The 24,905-nt window shown below is 38.8% G+C and overlaps 1 protein-coding gene across 1 annotated transcript in view; it reads right to left on the bottom strand.

The window, feature by feature from the left end:
• ERO1B (endoplasmic reticulum oxidoreductase 1 beta) overlaps positions 1–23,784 on the bottom strand; it is a 28,642-nt gene extending 4,858 nt beyond the window's left edge. Inside the window, exons 1-14 of the mRNA XM_063390438.1 lie at positions 23,544–23,784; positions 19,026–19,145; positions 16,578–16,661; positions 16,149–16,190; positions 11,871–11,953; positions 9,958–10,031; positions 7,242–7,362; positions 7,105–7,151; positions 6,000–6,011; positions 5,138–5,164; positions 3,607–3,699; positions 3,212–3,458; positions 2,348–2,417; positions 1,101–1,187 (exon numbers count right to left, since the gene is read on the bottom strand). Of these exons, the coding sequence (XP_063246508.1) occupies positions 1,101–1,187; positions 2,348–2,417; positions 3,212–3,458; positions 3,607–3,699; positions 5,138–5,164; positions 6,000–6,011; positions 7,105–7,151; positions 7,242–7,362; positions 9,958–10,031; positions 11,871–11,953; positions 16,149–16,190; positions 16,578–16,661; positions 19,026–19,145; positions 23,544–23,642 (1,206 nt within the window). The 5' untranslated portion in view covers positions 23,643–23,784. The remainder of the gene's footprint in view (positions 1–1,100; positions 1,188–2,347; positions 2,418–3,211; positions 3,459–3,606; positions 3,700–5,137; positions 5,165–5,999; positions 6,012–7,104; positions 7,152–7,241; positions 7,363–9,957; positions 10,032–11,870; positions 11,954–16,148; positions 16,191–16,577; positions 16,662–19,025; positions 19,146–23,543) is intronic.
• Between the last annotated feature and the right edge of the window lie 1,121 nt (positions 23,785–24,905).

The raw sequence follows: 24,905 nt of genomic DNA, 5'->3' as shown, positions 1-24,905 counted from the left end.
CCTCCTGCCCCTTACCTTACAGATGCGCCACTCCCTGCAGGAGCACATCTCCCCTTTTCCTCTCCCCTCCCCCTTTGAAGAAAAACTAAGTTTTTTATGAGGTATCACAAAACATGTGCTTTTTTCACCTTCAGTCCTAGTGGCAAACAAAATTTCAGTTTCAACCCCTCTTTTCTATGCAGGAATAGAACAGAAGTAGCTTTTCTTATTTTCACTTTTAATTGGGCTACATAAGCAACTGGATTTTGACAAAAAGTGTTTGAAGCTGGCTGTAAGAGAACTCTGTAGGTAAGGAAACCTGGCATTTTTTAGTTCTTAGTGAGGAGAAAAACTAACAATAAATTGGAAGCATTGACTAGGACAGGAAAGCAGGACTCCAGAAATTCAGCAGAGACAACCAAATTTTTGATACCACGAACTCCTTGAACATTGCACTCTGATAAGTTTAATGCAATGCAGTGGTATAGTACAGCAGGCACTCCAAAATAGCTTTTCTCAGTCTGGACATAACATAAGTCTTGAGGTTTAACATACTGTTGTCAGTAAAATAAAAATAGTAAGTGCCTAGAAAATGAAACTGGTTTTCAACTTTCAGCTTTACTGCGCACCTCTGCATTCATTTGCTGCCCTCTGCATAAACTGTGAAAATCTGAATTACTTCTTTTTCTTACACTTCAATTTGTGGAGTTAAATATCACTGGATCCCCTAACAAGTAAGTGCTATATTTAAAAAAAGGTTTCCCATCAGTGATTCTACAAGGCTCATCTGATCCCTGAACACAGGTAAGATACTGACTGTTAGTAATATCTCACCATGAAGCATCTGCCTTAAAAGTATCTCTTTTAGAACATAAACTCTACCTTTCAGTAAACTAAACAGCTGTGGACTAAATGAAATAGACATTTCGAAAAAAAATTAAATGTTTAATGGTAAACTAAACATACACCTATTTTTAATATATAGGTAAGGATACCAAGGACCAACCATATGCAGAAAACCTGAATGCTAAGGCAAGAGATGTCCTGCCAAAATGAAATAGATGCTTATCTTGGGATCTGCCCCTGCCAGAACACACACACCTACAGAAAATAAACTGTACCTGCAGCTTGCCCCACAGCCTGCATTTGTCACATCCAACACAGTCCATTATGCGGGAGATGTTCTTGAAATGCAACCTGAATTCTTCCTATCAGTCAAAAACAAAATAAAAAAGCTTTAGCCAATGTACATCTTAGCTTTACAAAAACAGAACGTTAAGGAACCCAGTACTGTGAGACATCTAGTATCATTAGAATATCGATTCTCTTACCAAAACTGAACAAAACCTTTGCTTTATGCAGTCATGCCATAAAAGATCCATGTGAACCCAGAATCTGGTTGCCAAGCCATTTCTAACAGTTAATTCTTAAAAAAAAAAACCAACCCAAAAATAGAGAATGTGCAGGATAGTGCTTGGATTCTATACCAACTTTCTCCAAATCTTCTGAGCTTTAAGTACTGTATCTGTGCCCCTGCCCATTTTTTCTTCCATTATTCAAATCTCCCTTTTGAACCAACCACCTTTTTGACAAACAGGTTACAATTCACAAAAGATATTTCCTGTTCAAAACCACGGGTAGGTTTGTTGCTGTGCAACTTCAGACAGAGGGGGAGCAAGCACAGTGCAGAACTAATTAAGCTGATCTCAATTTTTTAAGGTCCAAAAACCACTAATTGGGCTGATAAAACACTGCCACTTTTCTAACAGCATTTTTTGTAATGCTGATGGCATTCCAAACCACTGCTGAAATAAGTGTTATAAGTGTGAATAAATATTAAAACAGACCTTCATTACTGAGCACCACTCCCAACTGTGGAATTGCAATTTACACCAGTGGCAAGTTAACACTGGAAGTTGATGAGTAGGTACAGCATTTCCATTAGGTTCCCATGTCTAGGAACTATGTTTTCTAATGTTAAGTATTATATTACAAGACTATACTGTATATTGTATTATATAAGTCAGTGTTTTGTAAAGCAAACATGACTGGGTGGGTTCTTTTTATCCAGATAATTATGTGAAACAGATACTCAAAAATAAGCACCACTGTGTTTACTGGTAATACTCATTTGCCCCACCACAGTGCTGATGCCAGACTCAAGGCACAAAGCCAGAGATTTCAGTCTGCTTGGATCAGGACAGCACCTTACCATAAAGTTGATTAAAAGGCCTCAGATACAATTCTAGAACAGGCAGGGATAAAACCTTACTCTCAGCAGTATGTGGTAGGCAGAAAGGCTTTTCAAAATAACACAGCCTAATTTCAAAATGGGTATTTTGGATGTCATTCAGAAAACTAGCTTTACCTTTAGTGACTTGGCACCTTTTTTATCTCCAGCAAACATGGACTTTTCATCAAAGTGCATATGGAAGGACCTACAAAAGACAAAATGCAGTCTAAACAAATGCTGGCATAAATTACAGTGTTCAATTAAGCTTGGTGAGTAGCTGATGCCATCAGTGTAAAATATTTTTCAGAGTTCCTAGTCTTTGCAGATTAAGCTTTAAAAAATTACTCAGTGGTATTGGTTTCACTATTCTATTCTATTGCTGTAACTTGAAATTTGTTATTCAGACTTCTGTTCAAATTAATACTGAAATTGGCTTAATGTTTGCCTTCCAACTGATCATTGCCTGACTACATCTCAATTACCTAGCATTACCATTAATAGGGGCAGCAGTGAAGCCATACAACAAGTTGCCAATCACAAAAACTAGCAAAAAGGAGAGCAGAGAAGCTGAATTTAATAACATGATCAAATAAATAGAAGAAAGAAGGGATGGGCAAACCACCAGAGGTTAAGTCTGTGATAAAAGCAGGATTACTCAGTGGACCATTACAAGAATGTATGTACTACTTTACTTTTCAAAACATATCATGTGCATCTTATATTGAAGAATCAGAAAAAGCAACACACAGGGAGTAGCCCAGGGTATTGAGTTGGGTTTTTTTGAGTGCTTTTTGTTTTCAAAGATTGCTATATTCAAACCTCAAAACTATTAATCTCTCCTATCAAATGTACAAATTCCCCTTGATCTCTCCCATTACTTAAATTTCATTTCTTCATTCCTCTCTCCTTCTTGTCCTAGCCTATCAAGGAGTCACCTATTCTCACTTCCAAATATAACTGAAAATGTCAAACTACTGATAAGAAGCCCCTATGCCTCACTTGGTGTCCCTGAAGATATCCAGTAAGAGAGCTTTCGACTCGGCATCCTCGTGGCCATTGCCGGTGTAGAGGTCGACCACTGCCCGCTCGAAGTACGGAGCGACCTTGGACAAGGCCCGCAGCTCTATCAGGTACAGGAAATACAAGTTCTTGAGCCTCCTGGGGCCTTCTCCCTTCGTTTCGGCAGGGTCAAAGCGGCGCGTGAACTCTTTCACATTCGCTCCCCAGCGCGGCTTCCCCCACGTTTCTACACAGAGAAAAAAAAGGGGCAGGGGTAGTAATAGAGACATTTAGAACATAAAAGCAACTAAGCATACCCCAACAGTTTTCAGAAAAAACAGAATACATACTACAGATATTGCAGAATTCCATCCAGCAATTTTACCTACACATACCTTCAAGAAGATAATTTGCACACAGATGTAAGTTGATGCTAGCATGGAGTCCAGAAATGAGTTTATAAAACACTCTTTTCTCAAGGCACAGACCTGTTCAGGGGAAACGACAAACAGATCTCAAACTAAATACTGGAAATAATTTATTAAAATGAATATACCCTGACATTTTAGTGATGCAAGTCTGCATTGTTGACTTTCAAGAATAACAATTACATCACTTGAGTATTGTTAATAAGCCCTTATAGCCATCATAGGAAAAGTTGAAATCCTATTTTTTATATAAAGCAATACTAAGAATGACATTTGACATTTCTTGCTTGCTATTTTAGTGTTCTAGTAAACACAGTCAAATAAGGATCTGTTCAATTGGCACAGATAAATTGCTACACAAAAATAAGATGCCTACACTCTTCAAGCAATAAATTTGAAACAATCTTGAATTTTGATGGTCAGGAAATCAGACATATACTGTGACCCATCAGAATTACAATTAGAGCTACCACTGAATTAGAGGAGTGGCCCTAAAGAAAAACACTAAAAGGTCCAGAAAACCTTACAGCACAGGAAAAGAGCAAAAATACCTCTTCATAGCTGTACTGTAAATTCACTGAAGATTTAAATGCACAGGACAAAACCTTGGAAAATATGACTTGATGAATACAGACATCGACAGCATAAATGGAAATACAGTGGCATTGCGATATCAGAATATAATTTATATTTAAATTACAGAAATTACTTATAATTCAAATTAGAACCAAAGTTAGAGATTACACTTGAATTTTAAGAGTTTGTTCCTCTCAAAAATATGTTTGGGCAACTTCCTGCCACTCCAGTTGCCACAAATGGCAGCAGGAAGAGCACATGGTGAAGCCTACCTGTGAGCCTGACATGTGTCCTCACTTACAGACATTACATTTTAAAGACATGTAAATTTATATGTTTCCCTACAACATCACCACACAAGTAAAGCCTTAGGAAAGGCAGAATGAATAACTTTAAGTACTTTTGACTCACTTAATTTTCTGCACACCTCCAAAATGGGATTTTGATTGCTACTACTGCAATAATAATTCAACATGAATTAATTTATTCAACATGAATTTATTCATTTCAACACGAATAAAAAGAAAATGGCTTTGCCTTCTGAACACACATACTTAGATTACAAACTGGGAACAGAGCCACTGAAATCTTTAATGTCCTTTAAAGCTGTTTCCAAATAATAATGCTTACCAATATTGCTACTAATAATGTCTCTGCTTAAATGCCTAAAATAACCAGAAAATTTAAAGTGACTGGCAGTGAACTCCTCCTTTATTAAAGACTTAAATGTTTAAGGAGTATGCTAAGTAAATGAGAAGATTTTTAAAGACCCTCAAAGTAAGAAGTACACGGACAACACTCAGAAGCTCTGTGCAATTTACTAAAAATCCTACACTATGAAAAATATTTGAAGAGATGAAAAAAATGCTACAGTGCTGCTTCTAGTGAATATAACATGATTAACTCATCCAAGAGCCTTTACCTTCTAGCCACGTGTAGAAAGATTCTCCTGTAAACATAAAGTACATAGTTAAATGAAGAGTGTTCATTTTCAACATTACAGCATCTTAATATTACTATGCATACAACAACAGCTGCCATCTAGACATGAAGTTAAATAATGTAGCTATTAAAATGAGGATAGGCACTGAAGCAGCTAACTTGGAGGTTGGTTTAAATCTGTTGGGGACAGAATAGGAGAAATACAAGAATGAGCATGGCTAAGCTACTGCTCAGGGCATTCAGCAGTGTATGGAAGCACAAGTCTGATGATCTGCACTGCTGGTGGAAGACACGATGGCAGCGTGCAATTCTTCATCCTTCTGACAGCCTTCACCTTAACCTGCCTGAAGCTTTCCTTTAGACTCAGACCTTTTGCCCAAGAGCTTTCAGTTGACTGAAAAATCTTAAAGTCTGCCTCACTGCAGGCAGATCAAATAGTTTCTCCCCACTCTCTCCCAGTCTTCCTAAAATCAAGGGCATTCAAGAAAATACACAAAAACTTGTCCCTCTTCTTTCAAGGGATCTGACATCAGTATCAATGATGTTCTGGAAAAGCTAATAACATTATTACAAAACATATTCTGTTACAAGGATAAGAACCAAGAAGAGATTTGTGTTTTGTTCTTATCCACTCCTTCCCCTTACTCCAAATGAAAATATGAGTCCATTAAAAACATTTTCTGATCAATAATCTGCATAAAAATATAACTTTCCTGCTCTCTAATTCAGTAACAGAAACATAACTTTCTTGCTCTCTAATTCAATAATAGTAAAGTGAATAAATCCAAAACTCTCTAATGCTGACTTCATTTCTGCAGGTCAAGGAAAATAACATGACTTACCATCGTCTCCTCCTTAGAGGGGAGAAAAAAGAAAAGAAATGCATAAGCATTAAAAAGATAATTTCCACAACAAAGGAGTAATAAAACAAGACTTTACTACAAACACTCAAAAAGTGCAAGAAACCTTATTTAATTTAAAAAACAGGCTTCTTTCCTCCCCTCCATTCTTGTTCCTTAAGACCACACAAGACTTAACACATTGTAATAATGAAAGTTACTAAGAAATTGAAATGTTAGCAGCTGGCTCACATATTCTTGAAAGATGTATCTTAGCTTCAAATCTTAGGAAATCATAGTCTTTAGTCTGCATTGTTCAACAATCAGTCCAGTGTTCCTTCCTGAAATTCTGATCCCATCAATGCATTAAACCATTCTTACAGTTCTTTTTATTCGTGTGTATCAGCAATATATCAGCTGTTAGTAATTATAACTATTGATATATCTTGATTTTCTAGTGGATGGTGATTTTTTCAACTGGATCTATTAACTAAGAGCTAATTTTTAAGGGAAATGAAACCCACTGACAGGGGAAAGCTGATTCATCTGAAACACCAGGTTATAGCTTACAACTTATATTTGAAAACAAATCCCAAGTTATTAGAATACTTTTTTAAAAACACTTTTGCACATAACTGACTCTTCCTATCCCTAAGAGTCCAGTCCTTCAAATAATGCAATCACTTGTACACCTGCAATACATTGCACACTATGGATGAAAAATGTACAACTACATTACACTAGGATAAGTATGAACTGCAGTGACTAAATTTAAATGCTTTTTGAAAAAAGAAACAAGAATACAAATGTGCATTCAAATTGGAAAACTAGTGTGACACTTCATAAACAGTTTGAGACATACAATTTAGTTTTCATATCAACTTACCTGACATTAATGAGCCTATTAATAGAGATAAGATCAGGCATGTATGTAATGAAGTACCACAAGCCTTAGTCTAAATATAAAAATGTACAGCTACTTCCACAGAGGAAATTAAAAAAGCAGAAAGCACACCTACAGACTGAAGATTGCTATCTGTATCACTTGTACTGCAGCAGTCACTACGTTACAAGAAGTGCATTGGAAAATAAAACAGGCAAGACCCACCCCTACTAGGCGCCAGTGGATTTAAAGGACGATAGACAGATCGAGGCCTAAAAAATAAGTTAGAAAACACAAAGATCAGTTTTGAGCTAAACTGAGGTACAAGTGTAAGAAACAGGCTTCCTCCCCCTCCCAATTACTTGAAGCAGTTTTCTTCATAAATGCTGTTCCATACTCTCCAGGCAGAAGGTCCCTTGTACCCAGTGTAACGTTCTGGATTCAGCAGCAAATCCACATACTGTGCATCTGGAGATCTCTCATCTAAACAGGAAAAAATTTGTTACATATGCTAACTGATCGATTGAAAAAGATTTAACTTAACCAGTCACACAGAACTAAATATAAACAAGAGGTCTCATATAATACTGCACTGTCTTCCAGTTGGATTTTAAGTGCCATGTATGTAAAAATGGAGCAATATACATGCTAAATAGAAAGCTCAAAAGTATATTATCTATTCCAAAGTCTCCTGAGTGTCTCTAATTTCTATATTGTCCTATGACCATCTGTGTAGCTTCTTTAAGTCTAGCATAAACAGTTGACATGCACTGTATTCCCTGACCCTAGGCTAAAACATAAACAGCCTTTTGTTTTAAATGGCTTCCAAATTTAGGGTTTGTCTGTCAGAATTTGGTTGAGGGGGTTGCTTTTATGAAATGAGTATACTGCATACAGTAGGTTCTTAATAAAGACAAGATCAAAGTAGTACATCTTGTAGCTAGTACATACTGTAAATTTATTAGCTAAATCCATTTTTCCTCCAAATATCCTTGTATACTGGCAGAAAAGTCTGAATCACACTGCTTAACTGAACAAAACTTTCAGCATATTGCAGAACAAATCTCTTGGTTACAACAAGAAGCATGCTACTTAAGCAGCCTTTCAACAAGCTGTACCTTTATCTTGGAAGTTCACTAAAATTTTAGGTAACTTATCCAAAGAAAATTGTGAAACAGGAAGACTCTCTCTGCTTAAAAACACTGTAGAATCAGAAATAATTTCAAGCTACAACCAGTAAAGGTTGTAGGAGGTATTCACCCCTCCTTGAAATTCTAGGTAAAGACTAACTCATGCTTAAACAAACCCCACATACAATACAAGCCAAAAGTCCAGTGACTTATTCATAGGAATAGGCCAAGAAGTGCCAAATAGTACTTCCTCAGATATCAAAAAAGCCCACAGAAACAGAGAGTGAAACTGCTCTAAAAAAGAGATGATTCTGCATGAGCAGTTAAGCATTGCTTCAGCAGCAGCAGCAAGAACAAAGAAAGGAGACTGATAAAAGACACACAATGAGCGCCAGATGAGAGAAAGTCAAATTACAGCTTTATTTATTTGACAGTGTGGCTAGCTTAAGCAATTCCTACACTCCTTGATCACGTTGGGGTCCATTTTTCTTCTTGTTATCCATGTACAACAGAGTCTATGTGCACTGTGGAGTCACGCAACAGAGAGATGGAAAGCTGATCCAGGTTACTAAGTTTTTTCAGCTAGAGCAGTTCCCTTATCTAGTTTATGATTAAGCCCAACAGGAAGAGAGGAGAAGAGAGCAAGGGTTTCTACTTCCTCCCCATGACTCCCAGTAGTTATTCTCTCTCACTCTTTCTGCTCCAGATCACAAACTCACCCCACAAGCTGGTTCATCACAACAGTGTGGGAGGTGGCAGGGGGATGGCAACTTACTTTGCCGCTATTTAGGTAAGCCTAGGCAGCTTACCATGCAGAAAGATGCACAAAGATGCACAACAGAGCCAGTACAAAAAAAAAACACCCACACTAGAAGCACACAGCTGGGGACATCCTGCCTCAGCAGGGCATGACATAAGGAGAGACGGAGTTAGAATCAAAAACTACTTAAGTTAGTATTACTTCTAAAAGAAATGCTCCTCAACTATACCTTTCACAGCTCAGTATTACTAAAAAATGTATGTAGACAACTTGAAGATAGTAGAGACAGCAGCAGATAACTCTTATATATATAACAGTTATAACAGTTATAACTCTTATATATATATACAACAGATATAACAGTTCAAATCTACAGTCATGCTTATCAGCTGTTACAGAAACAGCTCATATAGAAAGCATTCCCATCAGACACAGCAGAAGTGCTGAAAGAGAACTGCAGCTGCTACTTTCTCAGGTGACACCAAACATAAGCCTAAAGGTGAAAACATCTAGCATTATGCCCTAAATATACCTAGCATAGAAAGCTTTCTAAGGTATTTATTATAAAGGACTTCAATCCTGAAGTTGGCAATTCTCACACTTATCTGAAAAACATTCCTTTGAGCTTTGAATGTTACAAGCAAATAAAAAGACTCACATACGCGGAGTAAAGGAAAGACCCAATCAGGTATCCTAATGTTTTAACAATAAGAAAGTCCTTACAAATAAGGGTGCAGAGATGACTTGAAAACAGCAAAGCTGAAAGAGGAATAAACTCAGTCCAAGCACACTAAAATAGCAACAAAACAATAATAAAGTTTCTTAGTAGTAAGAAACAACCAGCTGCAAGCTATTTGTCTCATATTTGTGTTAGAAGCAGGCTTTTCATAAGAAGCTTTTTAAAACAGTGTTAGCCCCCCCCATTTACATCTTTTTTATTTACATAAATATCTCCTGTTCAATATACTAAAAGGAGGTAACAGTGATTGTGTACTGTGAAGGCTACAAAACACTCCTTGTAGAACTGCAAACATTTGCACTGTGTGTAATACAAACTGTCACATTTCTGTCACTTGGGACAAAATTAAAACTTCTTAACAATGGTTATTTGTACAGAAACCGTGATCTTTTGCATTTTTATGAAACAGCAAATGAAACAAACACTCTGAAAAAGCTTAAACATTTTACCATCAAGTTCACAAAAATGGTCCTGCGAATCATCGTATCTTGCCCAGTCAATGAAAGCCTCCTTACTTTGGTTACTGAGGGGGAAAAAAAAAACCTGATTTTAAACTTTTATATAAACAATGTCAATAAGAGCTTGTGAAAGAAATACAACCCACATATAGCTTGGAAGGGGCTTCTGAGTCAGTATATATGAAATTTGAGAATATATGGAGCTATCCCTTGTTAATTGCACTGAGATTCAAGCAGGCATCAACTGCAATACTTTCAAAAGTCAACTTAATGTTGAGACAAAGATTTCACCATTATTTGAACAAACTGCAGTGGCTTCTCTTCCTTCAGTAAGAGCCTGGTAAAATATGTTCACAGAATACATTTTTAACACATTTCAAAGTACTACTTTAGCACCTGTCACTTCGAGGGTGGGGGAGGGAGGAATCACCCTGCTTTCATAACCTGTACTTTCAAAGAAAGCTACAACTGTTAGTGCCTTACTTTTTACTGGGAGACTAGATGTCTAAATCCCTCTTCAAAGCTGAAGTACTCTATGAATATGATTTGTCTTCGCCATTTTAATAATGGCATTCCACTCATTCTAGCATTTTCAAAGGTGCACTGTACTAGAAAGACAAGTAGTTTGAAGTTCCCACACTATGAAACACAAACAGTGCCAAAACCTTTCTTCTGTGACTGTGCAGCACAGAACTACTGATGCCACAGTACTGACAGCAAAATGTAAGCAAAGCTACAATTGGGAACTCTGCTCCAGGGTGCAGGGAAGTGCCTTGAAATAACAAAAACAACCTATTCCGTTTGACCAAATTAGCACCAGCTCAATTCTACAAACAGGCAATTCTACAACAAGACACATTTCTAACCTTCTGCCACATCACAGTGAGAGACATCATACTTGGCATTAGGTGAGGAAATTCTCTGGTAATTACCAACAACAGACAAGACTTGATAACCAGAAGAAATATAACTTATAAAGGAAAACGACACAAAACCAAGAGGATAATGAACAGCTGCTAAGCAGAGAACCTGGAGGTTTTCCTGCAAAACACAAACTCATCCTCCACTTGCAGGATCCATTACCTGCCCTCTCCCAACCTTAATCATCCTACTCTCATAAAGGCCTTTTCTCTAGCTCTCCATTTACACTCGCACATTCTTTTGCCTTACAGAAATGAAACAGAATAGTTTCTTACTTCCCCTAAAACACCACATACAAGGCAGAAACAGTTATTTTTGCATGGCACAAGAAAGAGTTTCAACATCTTTACCAGGTAGAACTGCTGAAATTTGTAAGCAAAGACACCATATCCCTCCATTAACAGTGAGGAATTGATTTTTCTATTTCTGTCTTTCAGAAGTGGGGAATCCAGTAGAGTGCTGTGCTTCCTAGATGCTGTTCCACAGACTTTTGTACCCAGGGCAACACTATCCTGTAGAATTCCTCCCTCCCAACCTTGACAGTGCCATGCAATAAGCAAGATCAGAGAATTGATCCAAGCTAAAAATAACTTTGCCAACAACAAAAGTAACTCATCTCCCTGGTTAACTGAATGATCACAAATAGGCACATTAGTGCAAAGGTGGGACAAAGCAAGACAAACCCCTTAATCCAGCAGAGTCATTGAGAACAAAGAACAGAGAAAAGGTGGTCCTATTTGCAAGTTTCTTCTGACTCTTGGTGCTGTAAGATACCTCTATTAAGGAGTATCAAAGCACACTTTGAACAAAAAAAAAGTCTATTTATCATTTAATACCTTTGCCTTCAGAAGTTCTTGTATCATTTCCCATTTACTTTTTAATGGGTTATGGGAAGAATGAAGAACAAAAACCAGCACATCAGACAGAAAATAAAATGTTCCTTTCTTACTATTTTTGTACTGTTGATGTAAATCTCAGCATACCTTAAGGTACTGTTAACTGCTCCCAGCTTGTTAGCTTGCTCACAGTCTTCCAATTCTTTGGAATTATTTGCTGCTTTTGAATACTGTAAAAAAAAAAAAAGTCATATTTAATATGCAAATGAATTACTGAAATTCTCAAGAACAGGTGTTGTGAAAGGGATTTCTAAGTTTAGCAGTGAGTTCCCTAGTATTAGGGGAAATCTAATTGTAGAAGCAGTACATGGTTCTAGAACATTTCTTCAATTTTTTTTTCATTTAAATTCATCAGGCTGATTTCACTCTGTGAATTTAGTTGCTACAATGAATTCAGCTAAAGATGTCAAAGCTTTGTTTTGCCTTTTGTTTAAATTGAGTTCTTTTGTTATGAAACACCCTACATGGAGTGTTTCAGATACTTATTTACAGTCTCATAAAAGGACCTTGAAAGACAAACAGCATCATACCTACAAACACACCTTTTTTTTCCAAGTATAATCATACCCCAAGTTTCATTTCAGTAGGTATATTTATTAGTTTTGGCCATTTCCCCCCCATGTTTGCTTTAATCCAATTCATCAGCTCGCTTCAGATGAGCACAGATCTGGAAGACAAGCTTTTTCAGCTGAACTCAAATTTTGCTTATTTGAAGACTGAATTGAAATATATAAACTGAACTTTGATTCTGATGTATTTTTTAAAGAAGTAATCCACTAAAATACTTACTTCTGGAACACTTTAATTCTTCAAATGTTTTCCTTATAAGTTTAAATTCCACTATTCTATAATAATATGGATATGTAAGCAAGGAATTTAAGTCTGTCAGCTTAAAGCTCAAAAAGTCCTTCTAGGTTTTGGAACATAAAAAGTAATAACAGAGCTGTCTTAAAAGAAACTCAATTTCCTCCTTTTGGGGGTTTTTGGATTGGTTGCACGGGAGGGTATGTGTATTTTTTCCAGACTAAATCTTAGGTCAATTACTAAAACTATAAGAAAGGATAAATTTTAAAAGAAAGAGTAATTCATTTCTGAGGACAGCTTTGTGGTCAAGATGCCAGAGGCAAAGTACCACCACAATATGTATCACTCAAATAAAGAAAGTATTTAATTAAAACTGTTCAGATGAGTAGGCAAAATTATTTGCTTCTTAAAAATGCACTTGCCTGAACCAACACAAGGAAAAACAGCAGAAGACCTAAGAATTGAAGGAGATTAGAAAAAACAAATAATTTAAATATTGTTAGGGACCTTGCCCATTAATATTTACTCTAGAAAGAATTTCTCACTCAATTTTCTTGGATTTGACAGGCGTGGGACCTCGTTCTTTAGCTGTATGCATTGTATGGATGTTAAATGGAAAAATGGGAACAAGGAATGGCCTTAACATAGACTGAAACAGATACTGCTTATGAAATAACATACTGAGATGCTGAAGTAAACGTTCTGCATGTCTAGAGCTGCAAACCAATCCCTACCCTGAAGTGAAAAAAGGTTACTGCCAAGATTAGAATCCTAAAATTACAGTTTCTTACAAGATGAACATTCTGGTTCATCAAAACAAAAGGTTTCCAGCCCTTCCTATTCTCCAGTGTTTAACAGCAACAGTTGTTGATCAGTGCTCTGTGACCCCTGACAAGATCAGGACAAAATATCTGTTCTTGCCAACCAGGATCTCCTAAAGCCAGTTACTGGAAAAAGAAAATAGAGGAGAAGGGCAGGAAGTAAATTACAAAGTTGAATGTTGTAACCTAGAGTTACTGTATCCTGTCCCTTGCTTCAAAGATTAATACAGCTTTAATATCTAGCCACCAAATATGCATACACCACTCAAATGCAATAGAACTACAGAAAAGGAAATTACTGTGTGGTGCCTCTACAGCACTACTTCAGAAGTCTTATGGTGGTGTCAAGAATTAAAAAGACATTCTCTATTGCTAACTGCACTCCTATGGGGAAGCTGTACAAGTGTAACCTTGGTCTTTGCAGCTAGATGAGTGTTCAAAAGAACTGTTTTCTTCATTGTTCAGCAAACAAACAAAAATTCCCCACAAAACCTAAATAAAGCTAAAAGTTTACAAGCTCCTCTACATTAGGAGAGAAAGGCAATGGGCAAGTGGACAGAAGCCACAGAAAACCTCTCCACAGGATTCTATTATGAGTGTATCTATGAGTCTATCTAGAGATATAACTCTCATTATTGAAAAGATGCCTTTGGTTATTTTCAGCTTTCCAAGGCCAACACTATCAGGATGAAAGAGAGAAACTGGACTGTCCTCAGGGAAAAAAACCCCTTTTTTATAACCCAGTGCTTTACAGATAAGCCATAAGGTGCAAGAGTACCCCAAATGGGAAATTAGCACAAGCTAATAGCACAGTACTTGCACAGTACTTGAAATAAAACATTAATACTAAAATCAATTTGATATTTCCGTAAAAGGGATATTAAATGAGATTGTCAATTTTTAATTGGCTCTACGAAAGATCATTTAACTGAACCGTAAGAAGTCAGAAAATGTATATGTAAGATTTATGTCCATTCTGATGACAATTTCCACTCCAAAATATTTGCTTCTCTAACAGACAAGCAGCATCCGTTAGTGTCTTCTACTGCAGATGAGAGGTACAGAATTGCCTAACTTTCTGTTGCTGGTTTCAACAACCTGCAAGGCAACTCAGAGGAAACCACTGTAGCAAACATTCAACAAATGACCACTTCCCAAAGACTCTATCCCACTTTATTGTGGTGAAAGCAAAATGCATCTGTTTTTCACTTCCTAAATCCAATTTGATATGCTCATGTGAAGTATCTAAAGAACAGCATATTCTTCAGTTACTATTTAACAACTTATTTATGGCTCTCAAGATGAATCAATCAGGAAGCTCAAATGCCTGCTACAAGAATCCTTTTTGAAACAGTCCTTAAAGTCTTACAGTCTCTCTCTTTAGGAGGCATTACGGTATCCTAGGAGTCATTTTCTCTACAATCGAGCTCGGAAGATAAAAGAGTCTATGAAAAAGAGAACTGGCAACAGCTTATTCAGCTAAAACACAAGATCTGCTGCCCAGAGATAGTGTCAGCTTTTCAGAAAAACTACTGCTGCTTGTGCTGGAATGGTGAAGGACTGACATTTAGGTCATGTCAGTGAGAAAGACTTCTCTGAATACCACAGACCTTTAAATGAAGAGGCAGTCTTTACTTCAGAGTGAGTTAACTAAGTATAAAAGAAACAAGACTTCCTCTTGAGCTAAAGTTTGGACAGACTTGCCTGCTCTGTTCCAGACAGCAGCACACAAGTCATCAATTCATAATGAAGAATTATTCATCTCAGCTATCTCTGATAACATTTCTTGGCATGAGATCTAAGTCTAATGCCAAGAGTCCTTTTCCTAAGTCCTTTATGATATGGTGAACCACAGTCAGTCTGCCCAGTGAGGTAGAAAGCACTGGGGAAGATGGAGATACAATAGTTAATCAAGAGGTAAGTGCCCACAACACAGTCAAGGCACTCAGTGGGAAGATCGCTCATTTGGGCACCACTATCCCATCAACTGCTAAATTCCTCATTCTTGGGCACTGTGTTTGGCATGTGTGGGCAGTCTTTCTGCTTGGACTTCTTTTCCTAGGCCTATATAGGCTCTTGACTTTTTTAGCTTTGATAAGATCACCTGGTGATCTAGGAAGGATGGCTTGGAGAGATGCAAGCAAAAGCCAACAGCACAAACTGCTTAAGTTCGCACTGGCCACTTTGGCCTAAACTGTCTTTAGACTAATGACCAAATAATCTTTGGGCTAATGACTTCTTGAAAATAAGGCACAGCAGAACTCCACACAATCATTTGGGTTCATATTATATGCTGTCATTATTTATGATAGTTAAAAAAGATTGTGCTGCTACTGCCTCTGTACATCTTAGCCTACAGCTTTTTAAAGTGTGCAACAAAGCAACAATTTTGTAACAAGGCAACAATTTTGCATCAGGCACGCTGTGGCCATGCACTGCTGCCCCTTGTCGTTCATTGATCAGTCTGCACCAGCTCTCCAGCAACAACAGACTCAAAATGGCATGACAGTACCAGCTATGTCAGAAACACTACTACACATACAGGTAAAAAGGTAAAGCCACATACCGGAATTGATCAGTTATCTTATATATTTCATCAGTATGTGAACACCGAAGGTTTGTACTAAAAATTCACACAGCTGTTATAAAGTTAAGACAAAAAAAAAAAAAAAAAAAAAAAAAAAAAAAAAAAAAAAAAAAAAAAAAAAAACCAACCCTTTGAAAATAACAGAGTACTTACTTTATTAGAGCTCCCAGCCTTAATTCCGACAGGTATTTTGCTCTAAAAACAAAAAGTAAATCACAGCTTTTACATTGCTCATAGAAATGTTTATGCTTCATTGAAATCTACAAATTAGGTATCATTCCTATAGAGGTCAAAGCAAACTTGTTTTTTGAAAAATTAACTTGCTCCTTTACCCTCTCAACATGTTATATGCAAAATGACACTACAGCTTAGACCAGAATTAGAGCTTATCCTTGAAGCTATCTGCTTTGTTCATAAAATATTTTGGTTGTATTTCTACTTTTAGAATGGAAAAGAAATTCATCACTTTTACTTAAATTTAAGTTCTCACAAGTAAATACAGTTACTATTGTACTAGCCACTGCAAATTGGCAAATCTTTAAACAAAAACCCTCTTTGTATTATATATTATTTGATCCATACCTCAGGACAAGGCTCTACATGACAATCTTTGATAGAACAATGGCCATCATCAGCCCAAAATGGACATGGTCTCTTCAGGTTGACCTAAACATACAAAACCACAAGTTCACAATCCACACTTAAATAAGGCAACTGTAGAACAAAGCTCTCAGTATCAGGAAATCCTTTAAATTAAAAGAGAAGATACAAGGAAAAAAGTGTTATATACTTTAAGTCTAGCAGGGTTTGGGGGAGTTTGGTCTGTCATTTGGTTTCTCTTAATTAGTCTCTCTAACTACATAAGATGAAGCTTTATGCAGTAAAACTGTTAATGATAATGGTCTCCAATGAATGAACACAAACACATAGTATATTAAAGCAAAAATTAAATCTCTCACTACTAAATTGAAATTTACTAATTCAAGTAAGTGCTTGGATGATTTTAGATTTCGAAATCAAACTAAAAACAGGTTATCATTTTAAAACGGTAAAGACATTCCTCAGTAAAAAAAAACCCTCATAAAACATTTAGCAGATGGTACGACTTCTACTTAGAAGTGATGACAAACATCTCATTACAGCTCAAACCTTTTTAGCACCAATACAATAAAAGCAGAGATTTTAACTTGCTTTCCCCCATTTCCTTTATTTAATGTACAAACACTATTCCTAGAAAAAATAATACAAAATGATTTTTTTGTACTTGTTCACTCATATCTTTTAGAGTAAAGAATAAAACAGTTTTACATTCTACATCATCTTCACAGTAATACCTATTAAATACAACTTTTGCGTCCCATCAATTTCTACCAAAAAGGACCATCTAACATGGTTAAATTACAACCTGCTTCAAAGTAAACTCTCACAATAAAAAAATGCTTACACACTGAGGAAGATATAAATACCTAAGCAGCCACTGTTTTTACATAGAGGAATGCCGTAAATAAAAGAATACTGCTGCCTGAACTGCAGATTAGTTCAGAAAGAACACATGCAAATCAAGATGTACTAGTCTCAGAATGACTGAAGAGCACCAAAAACCAGTACACACACAAACTGAGTTTGTATAGCGCTTGTACTTTTATCAAACCAATCATGAACTGTCTACACAGAACATCCAATCTTCTTCAGGGTATGAGGCATGGGATTTCATTATAATCACTCAGAGTATTATTCAGTCCTTTCCTAAATTAAAAGATAGATTCTTGATCATGAAGTTTCCACAGTTTGTGGGTTTTGATGTATAAAACCAGAGACACAAATGTTTATTTCTTTATTTCTTTCACTGGGTCATGTTCTACTATTTAGAAACCACCTGGCATAATTTCTCATATATAAAGTCTCATATACCCACTGCTCCTCATCTTCATGTACTTTGTTTTGTATCTTTCTGTTGCCTCTGGAGAATCTCATTACCACTATTAAGTGATGTATTAGTACTGAGGTTGCACATATCCTGTTTCTCCTGAAAAGCGAATTTAGAACTGTATCATGTAGCAGGAGATTCAAGGTGCAGTTACACATCACTGCCTGCTCAGGCTAGAAAGGGAAGAGTCTGGTGCTTTCTTCTCCTTCTGCACACTCATAACTTGATCTTGTGTGAATTTAATATCTGCCCGATTCCACAATGGCTAGATGACTTTTTACATCCTGAGGAGAAAAAAACCCCAAACCAACAAAAAAACCCACCCAATTAAAAAAAAAAAACCACCTTACCAACAGAATCCCCTACCAAATGACAAACCAAAACACCCAAATATCTACCAGTTTAAAGAGATGCATGGGCATAACTGAGAGGTAAAAGTAGCAAAGGAGGAGTGTGAGCTCCTTTTTCCAGTGGCAGGCAGCCACTTGATTAGCTCAGTCAAAATGCAACTTCATTTTCAAGTTAAGCATATCTGAAAAGAGAAGTATTAGACTTCAAATCTTCATTTGGACATCAGATAGTAATATAGAGAAAAAAATGCTTCAAATAATAAAAAGTGATATTACATACTACTTGAAAAAGGAACACTTTTACCTATTTTTCAAAGGAATAACAGTTCTCCAGATAGCAAACACTAAAATCAGAAATAAGACAGCAACTTATTGGACAAGTAAATCATGGCAATATTTCCATTTCAAATTACACACATTTTTTAGAAGATAAGCACTGCATGCTGTCACCAAATTGCTAAAATATGATCCTTTTCCAGATGCAGCAGTATAAAGGCACTATCTTTAAAATTACCACTTATCAATTGAATGAAAGCAGTCATGATTTACTGTCACTGACTCCAGGATGAATTTAGCAAACAAGACTTATTACCAACATAAATGTCAGGGACTGAAAACCTGCTTCACCCAAATTAAAGAGCTATGGGCTTCTAATAGGCAGCTTAACACTGGTAAGTTGATTTGATACACAATTCTTCCTATATTTTCTGCATTTTATTTAAATTATTCAGGAAAAAACCATTCTAAGTGTACCTTGTAGTATCTGAAGTAATCACGTTCTTGCAATTTTTGTATTTTGGGAAAGATCTTGAAAGTATTGAAGTCATCGATGCTTTCTATGTCACATAGACAATCATCTAGGACTCCTGTGAGCTATTGAAAAAATATATATAAATATTTATATTTAATACAGAAAGAGAATATTAACTACAGAAAATGCTTTAAAAATATGGTAATTTAAAGAAATACTAGTGAAATGCAGTTCCATAGCAAATATTTCTCATCACAAAATACTCTGTAACATACCTAATAAACTCAAAGTAAAACCGTAGCACTTTGAGCTTAAGCCCACCTCCAAATGCATTGCTAAATCCATGTTAGCAAAATTAACAATTTCACCCCTGAAATTGACACTTTCAGCACATAGAACTTTCTGAAAAATGAGCAACAAGATTTTCCAAATTACAACACGTGGTATATTAGCAAAGTTGCATTTCAACTGTTCTCCTACCAAATGCTCACAAGTCGAATTGCTTAAAAAAACCCTACAATCACACACTGTCATCTTATTTTCATATTTCTTCTCAAAGTGTGAAAACACTCCATCTAGTTTCCTTAAAGGCATGGGGAAAAGGAGTGTAGGTTCTTCTGTGCCCAAGAAGTTTGCAATTTCACGAATAAATACAAGGAAAACCAGGCAAAGGTATCTGTATTGCAATGCTGTGAATCTGTGATGAAGCTGAGAATGGCTTTTCCAGGTCTCATCCCTCTTGTGCCAGTACAGCCAGCGTAGTGCTACTGCAGGAGGCTAAGGCCACCTCTGTGAGAAGCAGCACACACTGCAAGCACAGAAGTTCTGCTGCCAACACAGCAAGGGAAGGCAGGACTCTGCATATAGCAGAGAGGACAGCTCCAACTAACATCGCAGACTAGGCTACAGCAACATTTTTCCTGAGACCCTGGCAGTGTCCTATTGAAAAGTGTGACAGTGAAAGCATGATTCTATGAACAGTTTTATAATAAATTTCAATCAATCTAAACTAACGCTCCTAGGCACAGCTTCTTAAACTACTACAAACATGTCTGAAGGCTTCAGATATGTTTATAAGGGAATTCAACCCAACATTGGTGCTTACTGCTTCCGTTCTTCAGCCAGACAGGAAATTCATTGACATCCATTATGGCCCATAAATTATTTAAAACAGAAATGCCCACACATCTTATATCTTGCATGGGATTAGAAGAACTTCTGACTATTAAAATGTTATGTGGAAAAGGAGACAAAATATATTTTGTGGCTTTTTTTCCTCCACAGATTTCACACAGATGAGATTACGAAGACATCTAATCTGTTTTATGCATGATAAATCACTCCCGTACTTTACAGAACAGATTCCCTTATATAACTAAGCTTGATGCAAAAGAGCCACTACAAACCAAATTGTAGGCTTCTGCTCCTTTATGAAGCATAACGGAGGCCTGGAAAATGGATTTCTCCTAACTATCTGTGAGAATAAAGAGGTGAGGATACGGCAATAAAGCACTTAAGTGAAGATTCACCTTATGTAGATCCTACTTTTCCTGAGGCACTAAATAGGCTGTCACAATTTTGTAGAGCAGATATGGCAATAAAGTAAAATTATTTTAAGGAAAGTTACTTTAACCATAATTTTTTCCTGCTGTTATGCTTGCCTTGTTAATGTTATCTGACTTCAAACCTGGGCAAACAAAGAGCCAATGTGTAATTTACAGGTTTTTCACAGCCCACATGACTGCCAACTTCAAAGTCAGAAGAAAAAACTTGTTATTAAGGATGCTTACAGAAATGCAACCCCCATGCACTTCAATCTAGAATAATTTCATTTCAAATTTCAAATTTTCTTATTGATCACACACAGGCAGAAATCTGCAAAGGTGCAGCCATTACAGGTAACACCATACCACAAAGCATAACATTTCATTATAATATAAAAAGGCAAAAAGATAACTCTGAACACTTTGCTCAAATATTACTGAACTGTATAAATAGGATGATACAAGAAAGTTTTCTTGGAATGAGAAGATAAAGAGTAGGAAACTAGTTTGATGACCAGCTCATAAGGCTATCCACTGCTTACAAAAATAATTTTACCATCTTTGGAAAATGGAAAATGCTTTTCAAGGGAAAAACATCCTAGATAAATGCAATAGTTACATTCAGTGAAAAATCCTCATGGAAAAATAGAGCTGCAGCCTTTTTATTTAATAAGACCTCAATTCTAAGAATGTCTTTGAAAACACAGTACAGTTTACCTAGATCAATGAAGTTTCAGAAATTAATCCTCCTCAAAAACTAGAACTGATCGAGGAAATGATGAAGAGAAAAATTAATTCAGAGTACCAGAGCAAGCAAACTAACATTTTTTTTTTCTCACAATTTTTTCAGAACTGGAACAGTTAGCTCCCTGTATACATAAAATAGCAAAATCAATGTTTCCTTGGAAAGCATGCTCTAAAATTAAACTAAGCTGTATCTGTACCAAACCACAAATTATAAAATACATTAACAGCGTATATGAAACACTAATACTGCACAGCAGTGGAGCCAGTTCACAGCACAGTGATGCAACAGCAACACTGGCTTCAAGTATCCCAGTCAGAGGGTTTTTTAATTACTCTAAGTGCAGGCTTCAGTGCTCTCACTTATGATGGAACATGCAGAAAATTGTTTCATTTTGTCAACATCTGGATCTTCCAATGAATTTTTTTATTTTTAACTGGGGACATCAAAATTAGAACAGTGTACTACATGGTTAAAACTACATATTGCAAGACCTACTTTGTTCTTCACACAATTGGTACTTTGCCTTTTTTTAATTGAACTACACTAGTTAACTTAGTCCACAAATATAAAGTCAAACTGTACCGTAAGTTATCACACTTTTATTACAATAGACAAATATCATGTTTTCTTTTCACTTGTTGATTACTTTGAACTCTACAATAAACTATAAAAGCATTAGCCTACTACAATTTGTGTTCAAGAAGTCATCTGACATTACGTAGCTGCTATTTCTACTACATTTCCAATATGCTTATCAAAGTACTTCCAGGTATTGTCAAACCTAGTTTAGTTCTTATAAAGGTATCAGAGCTATACTGGAGAAGTGAAACTTTTAACTTATCTTCTCCATGATAAATCAACCTTTCAGAAGAAAAGGTCAATGTCCAACCTGCATCAATTTCTCCTTATGAAATCTAGAAAGAAAAACACAGTCAGTGCTTTAATATGAAGGAAAAAAAGCTCAGTAATTGCATATCATAATAAGAAGCAACCTATTCCTATAAACAACCTTATTAGTGTTATCAGGTTGTTGTAGTTAATTGCTTGAACAATTAGAAGACCACCTGGGACACCTTGTTTTGTTCCTCAGACGTTTCACTTTGCCATGGCTGCAGAACGAGAGAGCAGCCTTAGGTAACCTGACTCCAAGAACTATTGGCTAGCTTATCTTTCCCTGCTCAAGCCAAACTCTGAACACAATATGCTAACAATTTTATGAAACAGCAACAACCAATCTCTCTGCCAAGCATCACAAAAAACACCATGCCACTTTATTAAGTGCTTCTTTAAGAACTCCATTGCAATTAGCATTTAGTTATGCTAAAATAGTTACTACAATAATGTAAAACAGAGACAACCTCAACTTACAACAAAAAAAAAGCTGCAATAAAAGTTATCTATGCTACTGTCATCACCGCCGTAGATGGCCACTTACAGTATAGCATATTATACAACACAGAAATTTGGAAAATATAAGAAAAACAATAATCCAGAGGACAAGCTTTGCTCCACGTATACGGTGTATTCCACTATAAACTCACTCAGCTGGTCTTTGGCCCAGCTGAAAGCCTCCCCTCCTTGACACCAGCAATCATTTCAGTCACGGTCACACGGCGGATGAATAGCGAGCTCCTAACCACAGACACTTGCCCTCCTAAAGCTGTGAAGGCAGTTCACAGAAGGCAGAGGTGTTCTCATCCCTGCCTGTAATGTGGGCGAACAGACACGACCTAAGCACAAGCCAAGCGCGGGCACTGGCATCACCATTGGAACATATGGCTTCTCACAGACTTCATCAGGGCACCGAACTTTCCGCCTGAAGCCACGGGCATGACCCAGCCCAGAGCTCCTCATCATACCCCACAGACTGGTGCTACCTGGGCTTCCCAGGTCAGCCAACTTCTCCCCGCAGAGCGGCGGTCCCGGCCCGGGGCTGGACCCCGGCGAACGCCAGCCGCAGGGCGTGGAAGGGGAAGGACGTGGGCTATAGACTCCAACACGAAATTCCCCGACTTCTCCGCGGGGAGTCTGCACATGACACGGCCCAGAGCCGCCCTCTCCCCCACGACCCCCCGAGGTGACCTCACCTCCCGCCTCGGCGCTGCTGCCCCTCCGGGACGGCTCCGCAGCCCTACCCACAGCCAGCGGCATCCCCGGCCGGCCGCGCTCCCTCGCCGCTCCCTGCCGTCCCACCCCGCCGCACCGTCCCGCCAGCCGCCGGTTCCTACCTGGGCCTCCGCTGTCAGGACGCAGCCGAGCACCGCCAGCAGCCGCGCTGCCAGCCGTGCCCTCGCCGCCGCGCTCCGGCCGCCGCCACCGCCGCTCATGCTGATGCTGCTGCTGCCGCCGCGACTGACGGAGGAGGGGGCAGCCCTCGCCCCGCCACCGCCGGCACAGGAAGGAGAGGGACGCGCCGCGGGTCGGCGGCGGCAGCGTCTCCTCCCGGCGCGGCCGCTCCTGCGGGCGGCGGGGCCCGTCGGGCGAGGGCGCCGCTCTCCCCGCGACCTGCCCGCGGCACCGCCGCGCGCGCCCGGGCTCCTCTCGCGAAGCAGCGACGCCGCCGCTGCCACCCCGCTCCAGCGCCCGCCGCTCCCGGGCCGCCGCCGCGCGGCACGCCGGGAGATGTAGTTCCCCTCCCGGGGCCGGGGCCGGGGCGGGGCGGGGCGGCGGCGCCCAATCGGAGAGGACCACGCGCGCCTCCAAAACAAGTGGCGGCGGCGCGCGAGGGGGCGGCTGGGCGCGTGCGCGCGGCGGCGGGAGGGCCGCGCGAGGAGGGGCGCGCGAGGGCCGGCGGCGGAGAGGGGCGGCGAGAGCGGGGTCTGGCCCGGGCCAGAGCCCGAGGAGACCGTCGGGACCAGTAAGTCCCGTTCGTATTTCCTATAAGTCCCGTATATTTCAGCCTAAACTGAGTCCAGGCCAGTATACCACAGTCCATCCCAGTACGACCAAGTCCAGGCCAGTATCTACCAGTTTAGGCCGGTGTCATGGAACACCTGAGCTGGAAGGAATCCACGAGGATCATCGAAGTCCAGCTCCCAGCGCTGCTCATCACCATCCCCAACAGTAACAGCACGTACCCAAGGGAGTTGTCCAAACATTTCCTGAGCTCTGTCAGGCCTGGTGCCGTGACCACTTCTCTGGGGAGCCTGTTCCAGTGCCCGACCAGCTTCTGGGTAAAAAACCTTTATCTGATATCCCACTTAAACCTCCCCTGGCTCAGCTTCAGGCCGTTGCCTTGAGTCCTGTCACTGGTCGTGAGAGTGAAGAGATCGATATCTGCCCCTCCACTTCCCTTTGTGAGGATGTTGAAAACCACAATGAGGTCTCCCCTCACCCTCTTCTCTAGACTGCACAGACCAATTATGTCTCAGCACATCTCTCTATAACCACAGTCTAAATCTGGTCCAATCTCTTCAACCCAGTCCAGACCTGTATAAACCAGGCCCACTATATCCCAGTGCACTCCAGTATAACAAGCAGGCTGGGGCTGTGCTGCCCCAGCGCTATGCGGGTGAGTTGGGCAGGGCCACAGGACCCCCTGCCCCACTGTGGGGGCAGCTCAGAACCAATCTTTTGCTCCCAACAGTGAA

The sequence above is a fragment of the Prinia subflava genome, chromosome 2 (assembly GCF_021018805.1).
Source record: "Prinia subflava isolate CZ2003 ecotype Zambia chromosome 2, Cam_Psub_1.2, whole genome shotgun sequence".
Taxonomy (NCBI): Eukaryota; Metazoa; Chordata; class Aves; order Passeriformes; family Cisticolidae; genus Prinia; species Prinia subflava.
This window is presented reverse-complemented; position numbering and strand designations above follow the sequence as displayed.